Here is a 26,046-nt window from a genome sequence, read left to right on the forward strand (position 1 = left end):
CTGCCCTCTTGTGTGTGCTTTCTGCAGTTGTGGTCAACTGCTCAGCTGTATGCAAAGAGAAATGGGAAAATGAGTTCATCCAAGACTGATGATTTTCCAAATGGGTGCAATAAAAAGTCAGAAAAGAAAAAAGGGTTTAGGATATGCATAACACATCAACTCAAAGATTGATATGTTACTAAAATGACAGAAAGACTGATAAATGACATAAGACTGATAAAAGGAGAGAATTGAGGAATTTGGAGGAGGTAGAAAAATGATTGAGTCAAAATAGACTCAAAATATTTAATAATTCAAATATATTAATAGAAGTTTATTTTTTGTTCACATAATAGTTTGTCATGATAATTCTGATCTCAATGATTTTAGGATTCTTTAGTTTCTTTTTTATTTGTTAGATTTTTAAAACTATTATGAGAAAATAAAAAAGTAATTATGTAATAATAAGGAAATAATATTTTACAGGTTAAGAATACAGTTTTATAAAGTGATTAAAAGCCATAATTTTCTATTTTAGGTGCCTCAATATGTTGCCGTACTTTGTAGTCATAAACCATTGATATCTCTATATCTATCTATCTATCTATCTGTCTATCTATCTATCTACCTATCTTCTGTCTATCTAGTCCTGGTTAAAGATATTTGTCCTTTAGGAGAGCATAAAAATAATGCCTCAGTATTGAATTTTAATGTATTTTTACCATATTTTCCATACGAATAAATTTTAAGAAATCCAAGATCATAAATTATTATTTAGGGCAATTACAAATTATTTGACATAGTTTTATTGGGGCCACCATTTTTTTTCTCCATTTATCTTTTCTTTTTCCTCTGCCTTTTTGAAAAACAACTGAATGCTAAGTCTGAATTTTCATGCTATGTTATGTTTAACCTCTGGCAAATTGATCAATTCAGAGCAGATGTTTTAATTAGAGGTTCTTAATGCATGGGGAAGTCTAAGACAGTTGAATGAACATTTCTACTATGCTTATTTAGCAAATGCAAATAAATGTGCGATAATTAGTATAGACTTTGCAATAACATTTAATTCGGGTGTTAGAATGTCTTTCGATTGCAAAAGTCTTCTCTCTTCCTTGCACTTTTCTTTTTTGGTGGGGTGCACTGGTTTGAATAACAGTAGCCACTACCACAAATAGACTCAAAATATTTAATAATTCAAATATATTAATAGAAGTTTATTTCTTGTTCCCATAATAGTTTAGGATGGGTGCTTTTAGTTGTTGGGTGACTCTCCTTTATGTGGTTTCAGGGCTCTGAAGCTCTTCCCATTTTCTTGATCTATCATCTGTGAGGGTCACATGTTGTGATCTCATCCAGCCTAGGGACAATGAAGAAGAGCATAAGGAAGTCTTCTTAAATGCACTTCTTAAAGCCTTAACTCGGAAACAATCCACAACTCCATATTCCTTTGGCTAGAACTCATTCAATGCCTCCACTCAAATGCAAAGGTGACTGGAAAATGAAAAGATTTGACAGGAACATTTTAATAGAGTTATATTTTGGAGTAGAATTCCAAATTTGCATAAATTTTAAAGGAAAAAACATTAGAGATTCAAATTTTGAGTTTGTAGGGAGCTACCTTGGTCTGTATCTCTCAGGGTCTCTGAGATTGTATGTTTTCTCTTTAGAGAGTCTTCACTGAGAAATTTAGAGAATCGCTGCTTTATAAGCTTGAACAGCCAGGTGCAATGGTGTGTGTCTGTAGTATCAGCTACTTAGGAAGCTGAGGCGAAAACTTGTTTGAGCCAAGGAGTTCAAGAACAGACTGGGCAACATAGAGACTTTGTCTCAAAAATATGAATAAAGTAATACATGCTTTTGATACCAACTATATCCATAATCACTGTAGTAGAACTATCACTAAACAACTGTAGTAGAACTGTCACAAAATACAACCCTCATACTTTTAAAATCCTTATGAGGTGGGAATTATTATTTCATTTTGCCAGAAATAAGAGATTGAGAATGTTGAGACAACTCTTCAGGTTATTTGACTTCAAAATTAATGGTCTATGAATACTGTATCTATATGCGTACATGTACGTGTATGTGTGTGTGTGTGTGTGTGTGTGTGAAAAGGAAAGATCCAGTGTCAAGATTACTCAAAGTCTGGTTGCCTCTTAGGTTTTCTCAAGCAATTGCTCTATTCCCTCTTTTACTAGAAAATTCTTTAGGATAAAAACAAATGCAGCTTTTTAAATATCTAAAATTATATTCTTTCTTGCTTTGAACTACATGTTTAATATATAGATTAAAACATTTGCTTAATTTTTCAACAAGAAATTCTTTAAAAACACATAATACATGTCAAGTACCATGGCAGGCATTAAGAATACAAATACCAATAGAATAGTGCCTCTGTCCTCAGCGTCCAGAGAGAGAGAAGAGGGAGGGAGGGAGAGAGAGAGAGAGAGAGAGAAGAAAGTGCCAATGTCCAATGTCTTAACTGTGTAGATGGAGATAGCATAGGGATATACATTGAGTAGTGAAGATGTGCATTATCTAGGAAGGCACATAATTCCAAATCTGGGGGCCAGGGAAGGTTGCCAGGAAAAAGTGACACCTACTGTGGAATGTAGTCAGGCAAGTAGAAAGTATTAAGGATATATGAAAACAGAAGGCTGCTCCAGGAAATATGAGCAGGAAATGCCTAATCTCACAGGGAGATAGAATATGACATATTAAAGGAATCTGAAGGAACTTATGGGTAAGTGTAGAGCAAGGAGGAATCCAATAAAAAATGATATTAAGAGGAAGCCAAGACAGGGGACCATTCTTCTATTTAATGATGACTACTTACTGATCTTGGAGCCAATCCTGGCTTTCTTCACTGTCTTTGAGTTTTCTTCACATTCTTCCATTGTTTCTATATTAACTTACATGCCTTTGCAGCAACATTGTTTGATTTACAGTGTAAATTCTAAGACGTGTTCATGTGACATCTCTTTTCCCCGTATCCTTTGTAATGATGTTCCTGATAAAGAGACCAATATGTCTTTTACATTTGCAAGCAGTTCAGTTCAGCATCCTAGTTCTGAGTCATTCTACTCTGAAATAAATCTGAGTTCATAAACTGTGACCAAAGAAAAGAAAGGGGATTTCAGTAAACTGCAAGGCAAGTAGTGGAAGCTGAATAACATTTAAAAAGTAAAAGGAATGTTTTCCTGATGCACTTTGGCAAAGATGAGCTCCGGGAAATACATACACAAATTTGCCTGACCTTGAAGTGCACATAGTCTAATAGTGGAGACAGCTACATGGACAGGTAATATTGTAAATTCATTGGTTTAGAAATGAATGGCATAAAAGTATATAGAAGCAAAGAGAAGAACCCTACCTGAGCATGTGCAGGTGATGTAGAGATGGTACAAGTGAAAACTGGAGTAGAAAATGGCCCAGAATTAAAGGCGCACGTGTTAATTATTAATTTGAGCATCCTCTACTGTGAACTCTTTATTGTTGTTCTTTGTTCATTTTTCTAGTAGAGTGCTAGTTTTTAAAACTTGTTGTGTATGAGCTCATTACGCATTGAAAGCTGTCTTAGTTCCTTCAGACTGCTGTAACAAAAATATCATACACTGGGTGACCTACACAACATTTATTTCTCACAGTGTTGGAGGTTGGAAAGTCTAAGATTGTTGTACCAGCAAACTTGGTGTTTGATGAAGGGCCTGCTTTCTTGTTCATAAATGACTGTCTTGCTGTGTCCTCACACAAAGGAGCTCTCTGTGGTGTCCTTTATAGGGGCTAATTCTATTCATGAGGATTCCACCCTCATCAAGTAATCACTCCCAAAGGCCCCACCTCCTAATACCATTGCATTGGGAGTTAAGATTTCAACAAAGGAATTTTGGGGGGACACAAACTTTGAGTCCATAGAGAAGAAATATCCCTTTAGAATATTGACTAAACCCCATTATTGTTGGGTTTTGTAATTTTAATTCTGATGGTTTTGACCTACATAATATTTTAACTTTTATTCTAGATTTTTAAGTTATATATTATACTAAACATTATGTTACATATATGTTATAATATACAACATATAATATATTATAGTGTATTATATATAACATATTATATAATTATATGTTATATATTAAAGTAATTATTAAGTAATAATCAAATAATAATTTAAATATTAAATAATAGTATTAAATCATTATATTAATTATTATTATACATTATTAAATTATTATGTAATTATGTCAAAAGTATGCCTGAAAGATATTTGGGCATATGATGTGTGGTGAAGATCTAATTTTTTTCTTCAAACTCTGAACTAAAAGCTTCAATATTGCATAATTAATAATGTACCTCTTCCTCACTATTTTAATGCATTTTATTGCTTATTAAATTCTTATATAAATTTATTAGGGTTTGATTCTGGGGTGTCTTGTTCAAAATACTCACTATTATAATTCAATGTATTCCACTTAATTTTACTACCAGGTATTGTACACATTGCTTCATTGCTCTCATTTTTCTCAATATTTATGTAGTTATTTTCTTGTTTATTTTTCCAAGTGAGATTAAAAAACAAAACAAAAACCTCAGAACAACTTAAATTGATTTTTTTAACTGATAAAGAAGATAATATAGATATTTTTACTTTTTAAAAACTATTAAGTACCCTGCGTTTTGTTTTCTTTAGATAAATGCTGTATTTCAGGGATTCTTAACATTGAAATTTTGAAGGCTTGTACATTTTTTATTACACGTTTGAAGGCTACATGTAGATATTTATGATATACAATATATGAAATATATTCAGATATATTTTTAAATAATGTTTACTGTTTTCTGATCACAAAAGTAATAAGGTAGATATTTGACATGTTTGAATTGATCATTCCTGGTTCTTTTTGTTGTTGTTGTTGTCTCTACAAATTTATTTTTATTTATTTTTTCTTTTCTCTTTTTTCTTTTTTTATCATTTTTTTTCTTTTTTTATTATTATTATACTTTAAGTTTTAGGGTACATTTGCACAATGTACAGGTTAGTTACATATGTATAGATGTGCCATGCTGGTGTGCTACACCCATTGACTCGTCATTTAGCATTAGGTATATCTCCTAATTCTATCCCTCCCCCTTCCCCCCACCCCACAACAGTCCCCAGAGTGTGATGTTCCCCTTCCTGTGTCCATGTGTTCTCATTGTTCAATTCCCACCTATGAGTGAGAATATGCGGTGTTTGGTTTTTTGTCCTTGTGATAGTTTACTGAGAATGATGATTTCCAATTTCATCCATGTCCCTACAAAGGACATGAACTCATCATTTTTTATGGCTGCATAATATTCCATGGTGTATATGTGCCACATTTTCTTGATCCAGTCTATCATTGTTGGACATTTAGATTAGTTCCAAGTCTTTGCTATTGTGAATAGTGCCGCAATAAACATACGTGTGCATGTGTCTTTATAGCAGCATGATTTATAGTCCTTTGGGTATATACCCAGTAATGGGATGGCTGGATCAAATGGTATTTCTAATTCTAGATCCTTAAGGAATCACCACACTGACTTCCACAATGGTTGAACTAGTTTACGGTCCCACCAATAGTGTAAAAGTATTCCTATTTTTCCACATCCTCTCCAGCACCTGTTGTTTCCTGACTTTTTAATGATTGCCATTCTAACTGGTGTGAGATGGTATCTCATTGTGGTTTTGATTTGCATTTCTCTGATGGCCAGTGATGGTGAGCATTTTTTCATGTGTTTTTTGGCTGCATAAATGTCTTCTTTTGAGAAGTGTCTGTTCATGTCCTTCGCCCACTTTTTGATGGGGTTTGTTTTTTTCTTATAAATTTGTTTGAGTTCATTGTAGATTCTGGATATTAGCCCTTTGTCGGATGAGTAGGTTGCAAAAATTTTCTCCCAATTTGTAGGTTGCCTGTTCACTCTGATGGTAGTTTCTTTTGCTGTGCAGAAGCTCTTTAGTTTAATTAGATCCCGTTTGTCAATTTCGGCTTTTGTTGCCATTGCTTTTGGTGTTTTAGACATGAAGTCCTTGCCCATGCCTATGTCCTGAATGGTAATGCCTAGGTTTTCTTCTAGGGTTTTATGGTTTTAGGTCTAACGTTTAAGTCTTTAATCCATCTTGTGTTAATTTTTGTATAAGGTGTAAGGAAGGGATCCAGTTTCAGCTTTCTACATATTGCTAGCCAGTTTTCCTAGCACCATTTATTAAATAGGGAATCCTTTCCCCATTTCTTGTTTTTCTCAGGTTTGTCAAAGATCAGATAGTTGTAGATATGCAGCATTATTTCTGAGGGCTCTGTTCTGTTCCATTGATCTATATCTCTGTTTTGGTACCAGTACCATGATGTTTTGGTTACTGTAGCCTTGTAGTATAGTTTGAAGTCAGGTAGCGTGATGCCTCCAGCTTCGTTCTTTTGGCTTAGGATTGACTTGTTGATGCAGGCTCCTTTTTGGCTCCATATGAACTTTAAAGTAGTTTTTCCCAATTCCATGAAGAAAGTCATCGTTAGCTTGATGGGTATGGTACTGAATCTATAAATTACCTTGGGCAGTATGGCCATTTTCACGATATTGCTTCTTCCTACCCATGAGCATGGAATGTTCTTCCATTTGTTTGTATCCTCTTTTATTTCATTGAACAGTAGTTTGTAGTTCTCCTTGAAGAGGTCCTTCACACCTCTTGTAAGTTGGATTCCTAGGTATTTTATTCTCTTTGAAGCGATTGTGAATGGGAGTTCACTCATGATTTGGCTCTCTGTTTGTCTGCTATTGGTGTATAGGAATGCTTGTGATTTTTGTACATTGATTTTAGAAAAAGATGGAATCCTCCCTAACTCATTTTATGAGGCCAGCATCATCCTGATACCAAAGCCAGGCAGAGACACAACCAAAAAAGAGAATTTTAGACCAATATCCTTGATGAACATTGATGCAAAAATCCTCAATAAAATACTGGCAAACCGAATCCAGCAGCACATCAAAAAGCTTATCCACCATGATTAAGTGGGCTTTATCCCTGGGATGCAAGGCTGGTTCAATATACACAAATCAATAAATGTAATCCAGCATATAAACAGAACCAAAGACAAAAACCACATGATTATCTCAATAGATGCAGAAAAGGCCTTGGACAAAATTCAATAACGCTTCATGCTAAAAACTCTCAATAAATTAGGTATTGATGGGACGTATCTCAAAATCATAAGAGCTATCTATGACAAACCCACAGCCAATATCATACTGAATGGGCAAAAACTGGAAGCATTCCCTTTGAAATCTGGCACAAGACAGGGATGCCCTCTCTCACCACTGGTATTCAACATAGTGTTGGAAGTTCTGGCCAGGGCAATTAGGCAAGAGAAGGAAACAAAGGGTATTCAATTAGGAAAAGTGGAAGTCAATTGTCCCTGTTTGCAGACTACATGATTGTATATCTAGAAAACCCCATTGTCTCAGCCCAAAATCTCCTTAAGCTGATAAGCAACTTCAGCAAAGTCTCAGGATACAAAATCAATGTACAAAAATACTGGTTCTTATGACTTGCAAAATAGCCCCAGAATTCAAGAGTTATTTCAATATGTAATGTTTGTAGGAAGATTCGAAACTTGAGCTGTAAGGCTGGTGTTTGAAAGTAAGTCACTTAATATGCTTGCTCCTCATGAGCTTACTCATCTCCATATGCAGTAACTCTCACACAATTTTGAGAAAATCACTTTTTGCTTGTAAAAAGATGACATTCAGTGATAGAGAAAATTAGTAAAATTTGGAAAATAAAAGAACTTTGGTCTATTGATATGGAAAGAAATACACTATTATACACATTAAAACAACTCAAAAGAAATCCAAAAGCTTGTTTCATGCTTACTAAATTGTTTGGAACCTTTAGAATGCAAGAACACACATATATGTGATAATCTCTATATGTATACTATAGAAATAAATTTTAAAACTTAAAAATATAATCCAGGAGTTTTGAGCTAAAACATTAGAATCTTGTTATTAAGGTACATTTTAAAATTATACATTTCATGTTTAGGAATATTTTTGGCTGTATTAGGACTAGGAGCATGGTGTTGAGTTAGTGTATGGGAAGCAGTTAGAACAGCATTAAATAATTGAAGCACTATACACAGAGTTAGCAACAACTGTTACTATTTTAAATATCATTATAAGTACTGCCATTATGATATTAATACAGCCAGCTCATCAATCCTTATGATTTAATTTTCTAGAAACACATAAATTTAATCTGAGTTGAAAATTAGATTAAGTAAATGATTATAGGGTAAATCATTGAAGAAATAAATTAATTCTACCCCATATAGCTTTAGGGCCAGATAGTTTAATCTGAATTTTTTCGTTGAAAAGGTACCTTATAATTACCTCCAGAAGTTTTTAAATTACTGAAGATTATCAGAAAACTGAAAAGAAATGGCCAAATAGGGAAGAGGAAAACAATGAGGATTTGATGTCACACAGGCCTAGGGGAAAGAGAGTTCTAAGAAGGCAGGAATGGCCTGTAGTGTGGAATGTTGCTGAGGTATCAAATAAAACAAGGACTAAAAAAATGTCCATTGAAGTCTGAAGAAAAGGAAATAAATAAATGACAGTTGGTTCTTCTTGCTGAATCTTTGAATTCGTGTCTGCTGTTATAATTGCATGCACAAATTTCATTACAATATTATTTTATGCCCACCTTAAGTCCTGACAAATATGATTTCTGTTATGTGATTTTACTTGGCATTAATATATTTCTATATTGTGCGTGTACTAAAGGTGGTGAAAAGAAAAGATTACATGAAGGCTAAGAAAATCCTTTGGCTGTTATGTTGAATGACTTCCAAAAATATTTGAACCTTACTACAAAGTGAAAAAAATGCAACCAATATAGATTATAAATTATGAAATATATAATATGAAATAGAAATTATTTCATTTATTTATATACTCTCAAGTTTATTCTTAATTCAAACTTTCAACAAATTTTATTGAGTGATGGTTGTATACCAGGCAACCTGCTAGTGCTGGAGATATGGAGATGAATAACATGGAGAGCCCTGGTGAATAAAATAAAGTAAATTATGACCCTCTGATTTGTTGCAGCCATCAATCAGTCACTCAAGGAAGCCACTGAGAGGTCCCACAGGACTGTTGCGATCTTTTGAGCTGAACTCACTGTCAGAAGAGTAGAGGTGCAGAGGGCCCTGGGGATGTTGAAATTGATAGATGGGCTTTATATTTTTTCTGTTTTCAGTGCTGATTGAATCATGCTGCCTTGTCTGTCAGTACTGAATCAACTTGACAGAACAGTTGGTGTTCCATTTGTTTTGTCTTGTTTGACACTGGTCCTTCACTGATTCATCATCTCAAACACTGATCAGGTCTGTTCCACTCTGTAAGTGCTATTGCTATGAACTGACCTATTACAAAACAAAGCAAGACAAGGGAAATAACAACAATAAGAAGGAAAAACTTTATTTTTATTCAGGCAAAGACATTGTAGGAGTGTTGTTTCAGGCAAAGACATTGTAGGAGTGTTGTTTTTAAAAGAATTCTTAGAAAGCTATCTTTACATTCCAAAAAAAGTCACAAAACCTGTGTGTGTGTGTGTGTGTGTGTGTGTGTGTGAGAGAGAGAGAGAGAGAGAGAAAACTTTTTGACTTGAGGTCAAGTGTAGGACTAGTCTTGATTGTGAAGGAATGCTTTATAGCATAAAGAACGAGGATACTGGGGTCAAGCTTAGATTCAAATTCTAGTTCTGTCCTCGCTGGGTGATCTCAGGCAGGTCGTATGATCTCTCTACATCACGGTTTTCTCATCTGTTCCACTGGGATAATAAGTTTCCCTCTGTCTTATTGTGAGGATTAAATGAGACAGTGTGTCTGCCCCTTTATGCTCACTTTATACTTTCTTTAGTTTTTAAAATTCAAATGTTCTTTAACTTTTTTATTACTCTGAATGTATTTTCAGAATTAAAAAAATAGAATTTACGATTCTAATTATGATATTAATGAGTACTTATCTATGATGTGATATAATTTTACATTTATTTTTAAAATTTATTATTTATTTATTTAATTTTGACCTACCTTACCTTGATTTCACAGGTAGATGAATAAAGGTAGTAAGGAAAAGAGAAATGTAATGACAGGAAGAAATAATTTCTTTGGTAAATGCGATAAAATTTTTTATGATCTTAGATAATGTGATTCACTTTGTTTAAGAAAGCCACATAAGTGGTGGGAATTTGGTCATTTACACTTAACCTCTATTGGATTGCATTAAATCACTGTGCTAGAAAACAAAACTTTTTTAGTTGGGAAATACCAAGGACAGATGTGGTGCATGCACAATTATTCAATTAGGGAAGGTGATTACAGGCAGTTCCTTAAATTTATAGAGATCTGGGAGCAATGGATTATACAAAGCTTGAGATTATGCTTTAGCAGGTTTATAAAATGGCTTTCAACCAGTGTGTGTTTTTTTTTTTTTTTTGAGACGGAGTTTTATTCTTGTTGCCCAGACTAGAGTACAATGGCATGATCTGGGCTCACTGCAACCTCTGCCTCCTGGGTTCAAGCAATTCTCCTGCCTCAGCCTCCTGAGTAGCTGGGATTACAGACACATGCCACCATGTCTGGCTAATTTTTGTATTTTTAATAGAGACAGGGTTTCACCATGTTGGCCAGGCTGATCTCGAACTCCTGACCTCAGGTGATCCACCTACCTTGCCCTCCCAAAGTGCTGGGATTACAGGCGTGAGCCACTGAGCCCAGCCTCAACTAGTTTTAATGTCTATAGACACTTCAGATTTTGGGATGCCTGTGAAATAAAACGTTATTAGCCTCTGGTACAGTGCTACCTTCCAAAGTTAGCTTAATACTTTTTGGCGATTTTATTTTATAATCGAATACCTCTGTCATAGGCGTTGCTCTCAAATTATCAAATATAATAGAATTCACACAGCAATTTAGAAAGTTTATGTTTGTGAATTTCCAGAGATTTGGGGGTGGAGGGAGAGGACATCAGGGCTAAGCGGTAAGGTGGCTTCTGACTTTTCTCTGTCAACTGAAATATGGATTGGTTGTCCCATGAAAAAGAGAGCACTTGCTGGGTTATTACTATATGTCTGTATATGCATGTGATATGAGATTACCATTGCAGAATCTAGGGTTAGGATTTTATCCGATGCTCCAAGAATATTATATAAATACATATATTTTATATATATATATATACACACACACACACACACACACACGTATACATGACAATTCTGATGAATGAATGAACCAAGAGTTTTGTTAAAAGGCATATGTTGGCATATGGCAATTTGCAATGTCTTCTCTGCACAGAAATATCTAGGATATTACTGATTACTTCAATAAGACCAAAGAGAAAGTCAGCCCAAGTCTGAGCTACAATAAAAAGGAAAGGGCTACAGAAAAAACAAATTTTGCACATGATTAATGAGTACTAGCTGTGGCATAAAGTGACAACTTTGATTTATTTTGATCCTTAAGATAAATGCATTAAATATTACTCTTCTCCATTCCCATCAATGTAACAATTGTGTTTATTACATTTCTTGATACAAATGAGACTTGAATGTGATAAATGCAACCCTGGTTAGAATATTGCTATAATGACCCAACTGTTTCCCCTACCTCCAACCCCATACATTTCCATTTATTAATGTATCTTGTTCACCATCACTAGTTTTATCTTCCTATGGCTGCCTACAACCTCTCTTTCTTCCAAAACTTTCACAATTTCTCTGTGAACGCATGAAGGCCAGCTCCTTACATTACTTGATGCTCTTCTCTCTCAGATATGCATTCATTTCCCCTGGCATCTTCTACAGATTATGGAAGGCTTATTATGCCTTTCCTCTTCACCACAGCTAGAAACGATTCTACTCTTTTCTGCCTTTTCCTAGTCCTAATTTTTATTGCTTGTGTTATTATCTGCTTCTAAGACACTAGTGATAATTTAGCCACTTAAACATATAATCTTGAAATGTTATTTAACCTTTTGGGCCTCAGTCCCTTTATCTATGAAATATATAAATTGAATTAGAGTCTGATTGGTTTTGTGGGCCGTGGGGTCTTGGCTACTCAATTCTGCCATTAGCTGACATGGACAATATGCAAATAAATGAGCATGGATATTCCATAAAATTTTATTAACAAAAACAGCCATCCCAGGCTAGATTTTGCCTGTAAACCATAGCTGGCCAACCCTTATAGTATGCTATAATTTCTGAGTCTCCTTCCAGTGCTAAGATTGTATGAGAGGGTAAAAAGCCATTTCTATTCCTAACATCAAAGGGATAAAATTTTCCCTTAAAGTTTCTCTTCATAAGATATTACCCTAGTCAATTGTCATTGATCATGATACATGATTTTGGTCTTTGCTCTCTCTTTGCTCAGCACATGTTACATTGTTGTAGATGTGTAGATGTTTTAATGCATATTCTGTCAGCATAGTAAATACAGAAGGACAGTTCTGTCAGTTCTACAGCAGGTCATTCTGACCAGAGTATGAACTGGGCACACACATTTATCAATTTTCTCCATACTTCTTTTCATAGGTCAAATTACATGTGATACTACGCTTGTAATCTTCTTGCTGACTGATACATCAGGATATAAGGAATATGGTAGGCATTGTATAAAGCTGTTTAGATAATTAACATTAGGTACACAGGCTCATGTGTGATATTAATATTTTCATGCAAAAAATGCTATTTCATGAGCCATCATCTGCTCCTCAATCTGTGATAAAATTTGTAGCTTCCTGGCAGAACATATCGATAAAAGTACCTGATCTTAGATATATTGAATGCTAGCTTGATTAATATTTTGCTCAAGTAGAAAATTAAGAGGTGGTAGGGAATGCCCACATTTCATTTTGCTTTCCTGTGGAGTCTATTTCTACCCATCTTTGATCTAGCATTAATTAGCACTTTCTCATATTCAATACCACTTCATTTACTAGGCATGAGCTTTTCTTAAAAATGAAGTTCCTAAGCATCTCGGGTAGAACATGTACGAGAAAATAAAAGCCTGCATATCTTTTCCTTATTCTTCCTGCAGTTATCTTTCAAATCTTTGTGTAATGGGAACTAAGATTCTATCTGCAGTCTTACCTCTAAAAGCAAAATCCTATATCCAGTGTAGTCGTATGATTGTTATTGACTTGAAGCCCATCTAGTGGTTTCTTTATCCTGATAGCCTATCTGAGTTTCATTTCCTTAATAAGAAGGGTTGGAGTTCCATATCAGGTTATATGATATATTTGCTCCTAGTTTTGCTCCAAAATTTCCTGTTCAAATAGGGTATCCTGTATAAAATGTCTTTACATGTCCACTGTTTTAAAACTGTTTTTTTAATCTGTCTGGATCTATATTCACTAACACAGAGTTTGTCTGCCCAGAAAACATGAGTTTGAATCCCTGTTATCAGTCTATTGGGTACATGCAGAGACCCCAGAAATAGCAAATCTTCCGAAATATTGCAGCATTTTTGTCTGAGTGATTCTGCTACAGTGTAATATACCTACCATCATAATAAAATAAAACTATTTTTCTTTTTCTTCTAACTCCAGGTTCTTAGATGGTTGTGAGACTGGCTTTAAGGAATCCAATCCCTAAGCAAATGTGTTCTTAACATGTGAGTTAGGAAATCATTATTCTCATCACAGAAGAATTCCTGTAGAGAAAGATTGTTTCAGAATTTCTTTTGGAAATTAGTTTTTCTTCATTCTTAGGCTTATTGTTTGTCAGAAACACAGAAAAGCCATTAATTTAGTGGTCTATGTGTAGAGCCATAACAGTAGAGAAAATCCAGAAGAAGGTGAAGCAATTCTGTAACCACTGTCTTAGGCAATGATAAACTAACTGGATAATCAGAAACACATCTCTGTATAATATGAAGTGCACCTCAAGTAGTGCACATTTGGTGTACCTATTCATTCAACTTTGAAATGCTGTTGCTAACCTTGACTCTTTCTCATCCCTTTCTTTCCATATAAATTGGCCAACAAATTCCATCACTTTTACCTTCTAAGTAGTTCTCAAACTTGTTCCCTCTCATTTATTCCCTCTGCCAAGGTACTTCAATTCACTGGCTCAACAAATATCTATTTAGGGTCAACTCTGTGAAAGTCATTGCCCTAGATGTTAAGGATACAACTGTTAAAAGAACAAACAACATTACTTTACGGGTCTTACATTCTTATTCAGAATTTCATTATTTCTTGCTTGAATTGCAACATAAATCTTTTGCTTCTAGCCAGCTCTCCCGGAGACTATACCCTATGCTAACACCAGAGCTGTCTTTCTAAAAGATAATCTGGATCATGTCACATTCCATATTCAAATGGCTCTTTATCACCAACTTTGTAAATGCCAAGTCTGGTAACCATCTTGGAGGACTGAGCCACACCTGCCTGACTTCATTCTCCACCACTCCCATCCCTTTTCTTCAGTCACACTGGACCAAGTGCTGCTCCTAGAATAGGCAGAGATGAGATTTTCATGGCTGTATGACTGCACCTGCTGATTTTGCCGTAAATTCTACACTCCCATGTCAAGAAGAAATTTCTACTCAACACTGAACAAAGTTATCTTTGCCTTTGGCAGAGAGTTAATGTTTTCATATGTTAACTTGTAGAAATGTTCAAAACATGCTCTTTTTAAAAGTGACACTTATAGAATTCTATTTATTTATATTCTTGTTTTTCATTCCTCAATATCACTCCCATTAGACTGACAGTTTTTTGAAAGCAAAAGATATGTCTTCCTTGGGCTAACCAGTAATTTGTTGAAAAAAAGTAGAAATTAACAGGTGTAGTATACAAGAGAGATTCTGTGCTTACCTTAAAAGGGATACTTATGGGAATATAAATTTTGCTTTAATAAAGTTATATTTTCAACCCTCTCTTATTTATGGCATCTAATCTGACTTCACTGGGTGTATGGGCCTCATTGACAAAATCTACCAAAACCAAAGAAAAGAAAAAAATATCATTTAAAATCATAGGCAAATTATTCTGTTCCAATAATTTTACTATCTAGGCGTAACTTAAAATAGGGCTTAGAGAAGTTTAGTGTTTAGCACAGTTATCTAAAAAGAACAATATCCCTTTTAAAAGGAACATGCATGGAAATATTAATAACCTTAGAAGTACAAGATCTTAAATCACTCTTTCATGGGTTTTAATACGTTACTCTGCAGGAACTTTATGGTCTTTCCATAAAGACTTTTCGTATATATAAAAAAGTAGTGTTTCTGGAACTCATGAAAAGTGGGCATATAAAATAAATCCTGAAGGAAGAGCTTAAATAATCATGTGCATTGAGTGAGAGATGGAAACCCAGTCTCAATGTAGGGAGACTGAAGGGCTCAGGCAGCACTCATGCATCCTTAGGGAACGTGGTAGATGGGCTAAGAGCTGCCCAGATTTTTTTCAAAACCAGCATATTCCCAGGTATCACTAAATTTTGAGGGAAAAAGGTATTAATGGGTCTTAACAAATAATTGAAACAATTTAATTTAATGAAGTAGAAACAATTCAAAAGAACTGTATTATGTGGATTTCCTTGAGGAAAAAACAAAACAAAACAAAACAAAAAACAAATAGCCAGTATTAAGATCTCTCAAGCTTGTGAACCCACTGTACTCACAAAGGTATAGAAATAACCTCAGTAGGCTGGGCATAGTGGCTCACACTTATAATCCCAGCACTTTAGGAGGCCGAGGTGGGAGGATCACTTGAGGTCAGGAGTTCAAGACCAGCCTGGCCAACATGGTGAAACTCAGTCTCTACTAAAAATCCCAAAATCAGCTGGGCGCAGTGGCACGTGCTTGTAATCCCAGCTACTCGGGAAGCTGAGGCAGGAGAATCGCTGGAACCTGGGAGGCGGAGGTTGCTATGAGCCGATAGATACTGTGCCACTGCACTCCAGCCTGGACAACAGGGTGAGACTCGGTCTCAGAAATAAATAAATAAATAAAGAAGAAATAACCTCAGTAAAGTAAGGTTCTGGTCTGTCTAAACAAATGTTTGTAAATAATCTTCAAATGAAGAGGTATATGTAAAGGGAGATAGAGTACACATAGTTATATTTAGAGAAAATATGAATATAATGAAGATCCTCATATCCTCAGAGACAGTCACTGACTTATAAGAGAACATTTGTGAAAATATATGCATATTTCTAGAATTTTCCACCTGTAGGTATAATAGCAAGTAAAGGAATGGTACCACAATTTAGGAACATACATATATTAGGAAAAAATGCCCCCAAGAAGACAGGAATTCTTTCCTGTAAGTGAATAAAATGATTAGCCTTCTTGTTTTGCACTAGTTAACCTTTATTTTAGTTTAAAGAAAGGTTTTAACCACAGGAATTTGCTAATCAGGGAAACAACCCACAGATCTATTTTTTTTACAACATCCCATTGCAACTGTATGAAATATTTGATTACTGTCTTAGAAGCTGTCTAGAGAAGATAGAGCAGAGAAGAGATAGCTGAAGGTTGCAGCGCAAATGTTAAATCCTGTGATGAATGGACTTTGCTTGTCATTTGACACAGAGGCTGTAACATAGGTGAACTAACTGCACAATAGCTTCTGTGGTGTTATTTTTCCGTGTGTGATATTTTCTTTTCATTTGAATTTTTCATAAAGGTTAACACCATTTGTTAATTTTTTTATACCAGCACCTTAGTCTCTGAAACTATTAGACTCAGTTGCCATACTTTCGTTTTCCTCTGTCACCTCTAGTCAATGACTTGGATAATTGGTTTGGCTGCCCATTTTGAGAAAGCATGTAACAATCTGAATGCTGCTATTCTCTCTGGGTTTAGAATGACTGGTGTTCTAAATGAGCATCTTAAAATTATATATAATAAACATGTTTCTTGAAAAGAAACTTACAGCAACTCTAAAGAGCTGAAAGATTTGCAAGAATTATTCTTGTCTTTTACATCATTGAAATTATTGTTTGGAAAATTGTAACAAAATATATAGAAACATAATGAAAAATGATGGCAGTTGAACAAAAGTAAAAGTAATACTTCGTATTTCTTAAAAGTTTCCAAGCTAAGGGAGTTTATTTCACTTTTAATTTATTCAGTAATACTAAAATAATAAAAGGTATACACCACATTCTGAAGTGCCTCTTCTCCTTTGTATGACTTTTCTATTTCTTCTTCTTCCCATGCACTATCCTCAATGCACCAAGCTCAAGAAGTCTGAAAGATCTTACAAAGTGGGAAGGAAACCTAGTCTCTATCAGGAACAGGAGAAAGCAAAATTATTCTTAATGTTTTCTTACACCCCAAATCACTTTTTCTTCCTTCACTCTCATGCCAAAGGATCCAAACACATTATATTTTGTGTGTGTGTGTGTCCCAAGAGCCCTACCATAAACTTGTCATCTTTAGGCAATACCTCCGTGCTGTGGTGCCATCATTCTATTCTATGCTCTATTAAAAACAGCTTTCTGCAAACTCACCATGTTGGAAATTTGCATCTCTTCTAGGAATGTTTGTTCTGTAATGACAGACCATAATTTAGCTTAAAGGAGCCCTGCTGTTGGAAGTTTGAATATTAGGTTTAGGTTAATGTGGTAATACATGGGCAGAATTAATTGTATTCTCATAATTCACCAAATTACATGAAAGTAAGTACACACTACAAGTGGGGCCTCTATGTCTGTAAAAGAAAAGCAATATAATGTATTAAGAAGAATGTGAGACTTGGAGTCTTGGCTCAACACTTCCCAGTGTATGATATTGGACAAGTCTCCATTATCTCAGTAAATAAAACAGGTTAATAATACCTACCTCGCTGGATTTAATCATGAGGAAAAATGAAATCATGTAGGTTTAGGTTTTTTTATGAGCTGTTATGTGCTACATTCAGAATGGACCAGTAGTGGAAATATAAGGTTCTGTATCCATACATACATGTATTTACAAAAATTCTACGTTAGGCACAAAACCACTTTATAAAATAATATCTATCTATAAATATTTTTACTTAAACTACAAAATTATCTGTGTTTTCATTATGGTTTATAACAGTAGTCCTGGAAATGTTTAGTTTATGCCATTTAAGGTAGAGTGGTAGATTTGTTTGGTAGAGTTTCAAGGGGCTAGACATAAAGAGGATAAGTATTTTAATCAATTTATGACTTTTAATTTCTTCTGTAATACGGTTGTACCTCCTTTTTTTAATTTAATTTTAATTTTTCTTTTTTTTAATATTATATTTTAAGTACTGGGGTACATATGCAGAACGTGCAGGTTTGTTATATAGGTATACACGTGCCATGGTGGTTTGCTGCACTCATCAACCAGTCATCTACATTAGGTATTTCTCCTAATGCTATCCCTCCCTAGTCCCCAACCCCCAAACAGGCCCCAGTGTGTGATGGTCCCTCCTTGTGCCCATGTGTTCTCATTGTTCAACTCTCACTTGTGAGTGAGAACATGCAGTGTTTGGTTTTCTGTTCTTGTGTTAGTTTGCTGAGAATGGTGGTTTCTAGCTTCATCTATGTCCCTGTAAAGGACATGAACTCACTGTTTTTTGTGGCTGCATAGTATTCCATGGTATATATGTGCCACATTTTCTTTCCAGTCTATCATTGATGGGCATTTGGGTTAATTCGAAGTCTTTGAGGATAAGTATTTTTTAAGTCCTTTTAAAAACTTTGTATCCCAATTGCCTTAGTCTTTCTCTCCTGTGGTCAATGAGTTTGATTTCAAGCCATTTATGTATAAATGAGTCTGTTCTGTGTACATAAATAATGTTATGGTAAAGAAGAAAACTATACGAGCACATTTCTGTAGGGCAATGGTAATATTCCCATTGTGAAACAGGATGAGACAGAGAGAAAGAACAAAAGATGTAGGAATGACAATAATCTGCATTCTCTCAAGAAGCAAACCAAACATTTTAACCATACTAATCTTTATTATTGTTATTAATTGTAGATGGGGCACACTGAGAGGAGCACAAGGGCAGAAAGAAAAATTTTGGGTATGTAACTCTTTCCAGTTGAATTCCTGCTGTGAAGTGAGTATGTTCGAATCTTCTGTTCCTCTGCTACCTGCTTTGAATTATTTAGTCACATCCTCAGTTGTGTAATATTGTTGATAACATCAGTGTTTTCACCAGCACAAAACTCATTATAAACATTTATATTGAATTTATAGTTTTCCTCAACTCCCAGTATTTCAAATTGTAAAAGAAAAATCAATGTTTATTTTTCCCCAAGTTGAGAATCAAGAGGGTAACTTTTTGTTCTATTATCTTCTATATTAAACTTAAAGTATTGATTAAACTTCCTTCATATATATTTATATGGCAATGAACTTGATGCTTTTGTTATGTTAGTATCATATATATACATATATACGTATATATATCCTATAGGTTATATATACATATATATATCCTATAGGTTATATATACATATATATATCCTATAGGTTATATATACATATATATATCCTATAGGTTATATATACATATATATATCCTATAGGTTATATATACATATATATATCCTATAGGTTATATATACATATATATATCCTATAGGTTATATATACATATATATATCCTATAGGTTATATATACATATATATATCCTATAGGTTATATATACATATATATATCCTATAGGTTATATATACATATATATATCCTATAGGTTATATATACATATATATATCCTATAGGTTATATATACATATATATATCCTATAGGTTATATATACATATATATATCCTATAGGTTATATATACATATATATATCCTATAGGTTATATATACATATATATATCCTATAGGTTATATATACATATATATATCCTATAGGTTAAGGCTTTTATTTCTTTTTGCCAAATATAACATACACATGTGTCTTTACTCAGAAAGAACCAATATCTAGTCTCAAAATAACAGAAAGTTTCAGGTAAGAAACAATTTGAAGAACATTGGAACATATTACCTCAAATATTTGGTTTATTACAACAAGCTGGTCAATTGTCTGAAGTCCTAATATTATATACTTTTTTATACAGATAGAATAAAGTCTATGTGGTAATACTTACCATGGAATTTAAATTTAAATGTACACAGTAGAGGGCATATTTTGGCTTACAAAACACTAGGTGCTAGAACTTGTACTCATCAGAATGACTCTCGGCATATTTGTTCATAAGGCACTCACAGAATTCAATCACCCAATTATGTGTTCGTACCTTATATTTGTGTTGTTGATACATGGAGGTATGATGCTTTTAAGTAGAAGGATTCTTATTTATATTTAAACTGTGCTTTTAAAAATATAATTTTTCTCATTAAAATAAAATAATTAGTAGCCAACAATCAACATTAATGTCCAATAGTTAAAATAAATAAGTTATAAACTAGGATATGTTATTTGAATACCTACTATTAAGTTTCCGCACAGGATTTTTATTAAATAAATTTGAACAGTTATTTAATCCCATAACAATGTAATATTTAGAGACAAAATCAAGTTCTTTGATTAATGTATTTAACTCACAATAGTTCTTAGCATATAGCACTTGATGGCCATTTGCTGAGTGAATATGAACGAATGTGCAGAGGAAAATGTTTTGTGATCCTTTCATCCTCAACCTGATCATTCCAACCCTAGATCCCTACCTCTAGGTAGTGTACATGTGTACACACACACACACACACACGCTGAGTATGATTATGTACTCACTCATATTTAACACATACATGCACACTATCCCTTTTAACTACATTGTTGTACTTACTGTCAATTCTGAACTTACCACTTATCAAACATCTTCAAAGAAAATTTTATTTCATGGGGCTGGGGTAAGATTTCTTTCTGCTATGATTTGTTTGATAAATTGTTGAATGTAAGCAGTAGAAATACAAGAATCAGACTAAAATTTATAATATTTTGCACATTAATTGAGGTTTTTTTTTCATACTGAACTGTGTTCTCCTCATGAGTCAGGATCATATTTAACTTATTTACCAATGTATCTCAAGGGTAAACTATTTTGATTGGTACATAGTGAGAATATAAACAATACTCATTGAATGAGCAAATGAATAATTTTAGTCTATGCATTCAGGAAAAACTAATCAAGTAATTAAAATAATTTTATTTTTTATAAAACATACTAGTGGTTTAATTAAAATATGAAATCTTTAAGTACTGTTGTACTGTTTCGTGAAGAATTGTGAAAGGTCTGAGATATTATCCCACAGATATAGATGATATAGATATTGGTATAGATATAGACGTAACTAGAGATATAACACCTGGGTCAGAAGTAAGGAGTTCTTAACAGATACTCATAACTAGATCGACAACCAGAGTAACATAGCAGCATGCATCTCCCACACCTTAGTCTTACAGTGGTGTGATAAGAAACAATAAAATTTGTCTACACAGGTAGCAGTTTATGTCTCATAAATGATGGACAAAGAACAATAGATTTTCTCCATTTGTTTACAGGAGAGAGACAAGCAGATTTCCTCCTTTCCCAAAAGGAAGGAAAAATCTTTCATTCCATTATGATGAGTTGAAGAGGATCCTATCTTCTCACCATAAACATTAGGAATATAAACATATCTTTCCAAGGTCCAGCTAGACAGCAAATAAAGTCTCCAGATGATGGGCTGCATCTCTTTTGAGATGTAAATACCAAAGGATATAATGTCCCCATACTTCTGACACATTAAAGCTTAATTTAGGACCTTGTCTTTGTTCTCTTTGAGCCTCTAGAGGAGACAAGAGAAGTTTTGTTCTCCCTTCAGATCAGATCATTAAACTAGATGAATGGCTACATATCTAATTCTCAAGGTATGTGAAGAGTAGAATATTTTTGGGAGAAGTGAAAGAAAACATTCCCTATCTTTATATTATATACAATGTTTTGTGGGTCAGGAAAGCAAAAACTTTATTCAAGAGCACTGAGAAATCTAGGAAAGTTTTATTTCTTCACAATTATATATGGATGTTTCAAAGTATTTACAAATAGTCCTATGACATAAACCTATTTTTATAATAAAAATATTGAAAGTCTTTCACTACTCAGTAAAATGTAATACATAGCGGCAAGCCATAAATTCTACCAAATAAGTAGAAAATATCAGAATTTTTCCAAAATTGTGTTTTAAAAAAAATGAGAATGCTAAATCTGGAGAAAAATTTTTGGCCTAGGAGCATTTGGTAGGTTTGGGCATAAAGTGAGGACTGGGTTTGTTATAGGCATGCTATGATTTGTTTGAGTTAAATTATGAGACAAGTGAAGCAGAAAGATCTGACTAGCAACCAAGAGAAAAATACTATCAATAGAAGCAATAGATGATACTTTAGATGTAGGCTTTAAAATAACCATTATTTTAAAAAATTAAGAAAAATCTAGATGAAAAGATTGAGAATTTCAATCTATAATTAGTTCAACCATTGTGGAAGAGTATGGCAATTCCTCAAGAATCTAGAACCAGAAATACCATTTGACCCAGCAATCTCATTACCGGGTATATACCCAAAGGATTATAAATCATTCCATTATAAAGACACATACACACACATGTTTATTGCAGCACTGTTCACAATAGCAAAAACTTGGAACCAACCCATATCCCCATCAATGATAGATTGGATAAAGAAAATGTGGCACATATACACCATAGAATACTATGCATCAATAAAAAAGGATGAATTTATGTACTTTGCAGGCACATGGATGAAGCTGGAAACCATCATTCTCAGCAAACTAACACAGTAACAGAAAACCAAACACTACATGTTCTCACTCATAAGTGAGAGTTGAACAGTGAGAACACATGGACACAGGGAGAGGAACATCACACACTGGTGCCTGTTCAGGGGTGGGGGGCTAGGGGAGGGATAGCATTAGGAGAAATACCTAATGTAGATGATGAGTTGATGGGTGCAGAAAACCACCGTGGCACGTGTATACCTATGTAACAAACCTGCACGTTCTGCACATGTATCCCAGAACTTAAATTATAATAAAAAATGAGTTCCTGAATTCATGAATGCAAACATTGCAAGAAAATCACACTCAAACTTTTCATGATCAAACAGCTGAAGATAAAAAATAAACAGAAATCTAAAAATAGTCACTATTTAAAATGACACATTATTCTCAAAAAAAGAAGCACTGACTGACATTTCAACAACAACAATAAATAGGAAAGTAGAAGACCACAAAATGACATTGCTAAAATGCTGGATAAAATAATAATATTGATAATGATGATGAAGATAAAGTGTCAACATGGAATTTTACACATGGTGACATTTTTCTCCAAAATAAATACAAAATTAAAGCATGTTTGGACAAAAGCTGAAATAACACAGTTCCAAAAAAACATACACCAAAAGTTACAGGAAAAAAGTAGGCAAATATTTAAATATATCTCAGTATCTCATAGAAATAGCAACTAAAAATAAGTAAAGGTATGAAAGATTGAAAAAAACTATTAGCCAGCTTTATGTCATTGAAATTCATAGGATATTACACATAAATATTGATGAATATACATTCTCTTTAAGTGCACATGAAATATTTGCCAATATTGACCACATGCTGGTCCATAGGGCATGTTCAATAAATTTAAAAAATTGAAATTGTACAGAAGATACCATGATGAAACTTTTGTTATTTAGCTAAAGCAGTACTGAATGTAATAGAAAATGCATGCATTGAAAAAGAAGAAAGGTTAAAATTGATGCATGTATTTTTTAAAAGGTTGAAAAGAATAATTCAATAAGCTGAAAAATTTAAACCGAAGACAAATGAAATAATAAACAGAAGAGCAAAAAAAAGTAAAAGAAAACAGATGTATTATAATAGATGAAAATCAAAAAAGCAAAGAGTTGATGCTTTGCAAAAAAAGATTAAATGTCTAGGAAGACTGAAAAAGAAACAAGGAGAGACAAATTGCCATAGAAATGAAAAAAGAGAACATTGCTGCAGATTCAATAGATATTAAGTAGGTAATAAGAGGATATTATTAAAAAGTTATGCTAGCATAATTGAAAATACAGATGAAATGGATAAATTCATCGGAAAACAAAACTTATCAAAAACCTACACAGGATGAAAATAGCCTAAACAGTTATGGAACAATTTGAAAAAAAAAAAGAGTCTATTTAAATTACTTTCACAGAGGAACTCAGGCTCAAAAGACTTCACTGGTGAATTTTTCCAAACATTTAAGGAATAAATGAAACGAATTTTACAACAAATCCTTTCAGGGAATAGGAAATAAGGAACAGTTACTTCCAAACTCATTTTATGAAGCAGTAACACCAATACCAAAACTTGATAAGACAATACACAAAAGAAAAATTATAGGCTAATATCTCTCATGAGCATAAAATTCCAAACAAAATATTACAGTTAAGAAATATATAAAGGGATAACACTCCGTAAGTGAAACTTATGTTAGGAATGCAAGGTTGGTTTCAAGTACTAAAATCAATCAATATAGTTCATCCAATTATGAGAGTCAAGGAGAAAAAAACATGAATTTTTTTTTTTTTTTTTTTTTTTTTTTTTTAGACAGAGTCTCACTCTGTTGCCCAGGCTGGAGTGCAGTGGCATGATCTTGGCTAACGGCATCCTCTACCTCCCAGGTTCAAGCAGTTCTCCCTACCTCAGCCTCCCGAGTAGCTGGGAATACAGACACCCGCCACCACACCTGGCTAATATTGTGTTTTTGGTAGAGACGGGTTTCACCATGTCGCCCAGGCTGGTCTCAAACTCCTGACTTCAGGTGATCTGCCTACCTCGGCCTCCCAAAGTGCCGGAATTACAGGCGTGAGCCACCGAACCCAGCTTGAATATCTTAATTGGTGCAGAAAATGCATTAATAAAATTCAGCACTTACTGTTCTATTGTTGTGTAACAAACTATCACAGATTTAGCAGATTGAAACAACATACATTTATTATCGCAGTGTTTCTGTGGGTCAGAAATCCAGTGTACCCAGCTGGATCTTCTGCTCATGATCTCACAAGGATTCCCTCAAAGTGTTGTCTGAGTGGTGTTCCTTTCTGGAGCTTACAGCCCTCTTCTAAGCTCACGTGGTTGTTGGTAGACGTGTTTTTTTGGTTGTGGGTCCAAGTGCCCATTTTCTTGCTGACTGAGGATATTCTCAGATCTTAGAGGATGCCTGAAGTTCCTTCCATGTGGCTCCCTCACACAGTTTTACCGATCCTCTCTCAACAGAGTACCTTACATCTTCAAGACCATTAGGAAAAACAAAATTTCTGACTTCTAAATCCTCTTTTAAGGGGCTTCGTGAGCCATATTTGGTCCACGAGCCATGGTTTGCCAATGCATAGGTCACAGAAACTTTATATACATATGAAAAAAAAAAACCCTAGGTCCCTTCCTCACTAAATACAGACAAAAACAATTTGAGATGGAGCAGAGACCTAAATGTAATTGCAAAATAATAAAGTTTCTTGAAGAAAACATAGGCAAATATGTTTGTGATATCTATTAGAAAATGCTTTCTTAAATCGGGCACAAAATAAACTTTTTAAGGATAAATTATCAGACTACATTAAAATAAGAACCACTATTTAAAATACAGTATTATAAGAAAAAGTAAGCCACAGAATGAGAAAAATGTGTCTATCTATCTATCTGGAAAGGTATCTGACAAGTTCTCACATATACAATACATAGACATTCTAACAATTATATAGGAAAGACCAAAATAACTCAATAAAATAGAACTCTTAAACAGAAACTTTAGGAAAAGGGGAAATCCAAATGGCCTGAACAGCCATTGAAAAGCTGGTCAATGTTACTAATTATCAAGGAAATGCAAATTAAGACCACAATGAAACATCACTTCATATACACTAGATTAGCTAAAATTAAAAGGATGGATAATATCCAGCATAGATGAGGATTTGGAGTAAATAGAATCTTACACTACTGATGCATGTGTACATG

At 33.9% G+C, this 26,046-nt stretch overlaps 1 protein-coding gene and 1 long non-coding RNA gene across 3 annotated transcripts in view; one reads left to right on the plus strand and one right to left on the minus strand.

Annotated features, from left to right (window-relative positions):
• Positions 1–26,046, plus strand: part of TINAG (tubulointerstitial nephritis antigen) — a gene marked incomplete at its 5' end in the record, with an annotated part of 95,229 nt that overhangs the window by 62,082 nt on the left and 7,101 nt on the right. Inside the window, 1 exon segment of the mRNA NM_001133332.1 lies at positions 19,014–19,059. Coding sequence (NP_001126804.1) covers positions 19,014–19,059 — 46 coding nt within the window.
• Positions 1,183–8,473, minus strand: LOC129059962 (uncharacterized). Of its 2 annotated transcripts, none has more exons than XR_008526219.2 (3): positions 8,389–8,473; positions 2,822–2,995; positions 1,183–1,473 (listed from the first exon to the last, which is right to left on the minus strand). It is a non-coding gene; the product is annotated as an uncharacterized LOC129059962 (long non-coding RNA). The 2 variants fall into 2 exon arrangements; XR_008526220.2 differs by having other exon boundaries at positions 1,208–1,339.

This window comes from Pongo abelii, chromosome 5 (assembly GCF_028885655.2).
Source record: "Pongo abelii isolate AG06213 chromosome 5, NHGRI_mPonAbe1-v2.0_pri, whole genome shotgun sequence".
Lineage (NCBI taxonomy): Eukaryota > Metazoa > Chordata > Mammalia > Primates > Hominidae > Pongo > Pongo abelii.